This window comes from Plecotus auritus (genome assembly GCF_963455305.1).
Source record: "Plecotus auritus genome assembly, chromosome: 2".
NCBI classification, from domain to species: Eukaryota; Metazoa; Chordata; class Mammalia; order Chiroptera; family Vespertilionidae; genus Plecotus; species Plecotus auritus.
The window spans coordinates 92,965,301-92,966,490 of record NC_137771.1 but is presented as its reverse complement, the minus strand read 5'-3'; the positions used below and the strand labels follow the sequence as shown (position 1 = coordinate 92,966,490).

General features: G+C 41.8%; 1 protein-coding gene across 1 annotated transcript; it reads right to left on the bottom strand.

Annotated features, from left to right (window-relative positions):
• Nucleotides 1-819: 819 nt before the first annotated feature.
• LOC308243176 (large ribosomal subunit protein eL39-like) lies at nucleotides 820-972 on the bottom strand (the record flags this gene model as incomplete). Its single annotated transcript, XM_080658444.1, has 1 exon — nucleotides 820-972. One exon carries the CDS (start codon nucleotides 970-972, stop codon nucleotides 820-822), a length of 153 nt encoding a protein of 50 aa, XP_080514570.1.
• Nucleotides 973-1,190: the final 218 nt, after the last annotated feature.

Genomic DNA, 1,190 nt, shown 5'->3' with positions numbered 1-1,190 from the left:
ACCTGGTGAAAGAAATAGACTTACAAGCTCAGGAAGCACACAGAACCCCATACAAGAGGAATCCAAAGAGGACCACACCAAGACACATCATAATTAAAATGCCAAGGGCAAAAGACAAAGAGAGAATCTTGAAAGCAGCAAGAGAAAAACGGTTAGTTACCTACAAGGGAGCACCCATACGAATGTCAGCTGATTTCTCGGCAGAAACTATGCAGGCCAGAAGGGAGTGGCAAGAAATATTCAAAGTGATGAACAGCAAGAACCTACAACCAAGATTACTCTACCCAGCAAAGCTATCATTCAGAGTTGAAGGTCAGATAAAGAGCTTCACAGACAAGAAAAAGCTAAAGGAGTTCATCACCACCAAACCAGGATTACATGAAATGCTGAAGGGTGTTCTTTAAGAAGAGGATGAAGAAGAAAAAGGTAAAGATAAAAATTATGAACAACAAAATGACATCAAATACATACCTACCAACAAGTGAATCTAAAAATCAAGTGAATAAAAAATCTGATCAACAGAATAAACTGGTGAATATAATAGAATCAGGGGCATAGAAAGGGAGTGGACTGACAATTCTCAGGGGGGAGGGGGTATGAGGGGTGCGGGAAGAGATTGGACAAAAATCTTACACCTATGGATGAAGACAGTGGCGGGGGGTAAGGGCATGGGGTGGGGTGGGGAATCAGGTGGAGGGGAGCTATGGGGGAAAAAAAGAGGAACACCTGTAATAATCTGAACAATAAAGATTTATTAAAAAAATAAATAAATAAAGGTGCAGGCAACCTGGATACAGCATAAATCTCATGTGTGATTCCTCATAGACCCAGTTTGATTCTCCAATGTCCCCTCTTCAAGTTGTACCTGATTTCATTACCAGTTTTCATCCGAATCCATTGGGGAATGGGCCGATTCTGCTTTTGTTTCTTGGCCAGGAACCTCTCGATCCTGAAAGTCTTGTGGAAAGACATGGCAAAGGAGCAGCAAACACACTCATCTCAATGGCGGAGCCAGTTGTTACTATTATTATAAGTTTGGAAACTGAGGCGCAGAGGGGTTAAGAAACTTGTCCAAGGGCACATAGCCAGCAAGTAGTAGAACTGGAATTTGAAGCAAAGTAATACAACTGGAGACTCCATGTCCTTCATTTCAGTGCTGTTCTTTCATGTGTGCATGCATGTGTGTATTT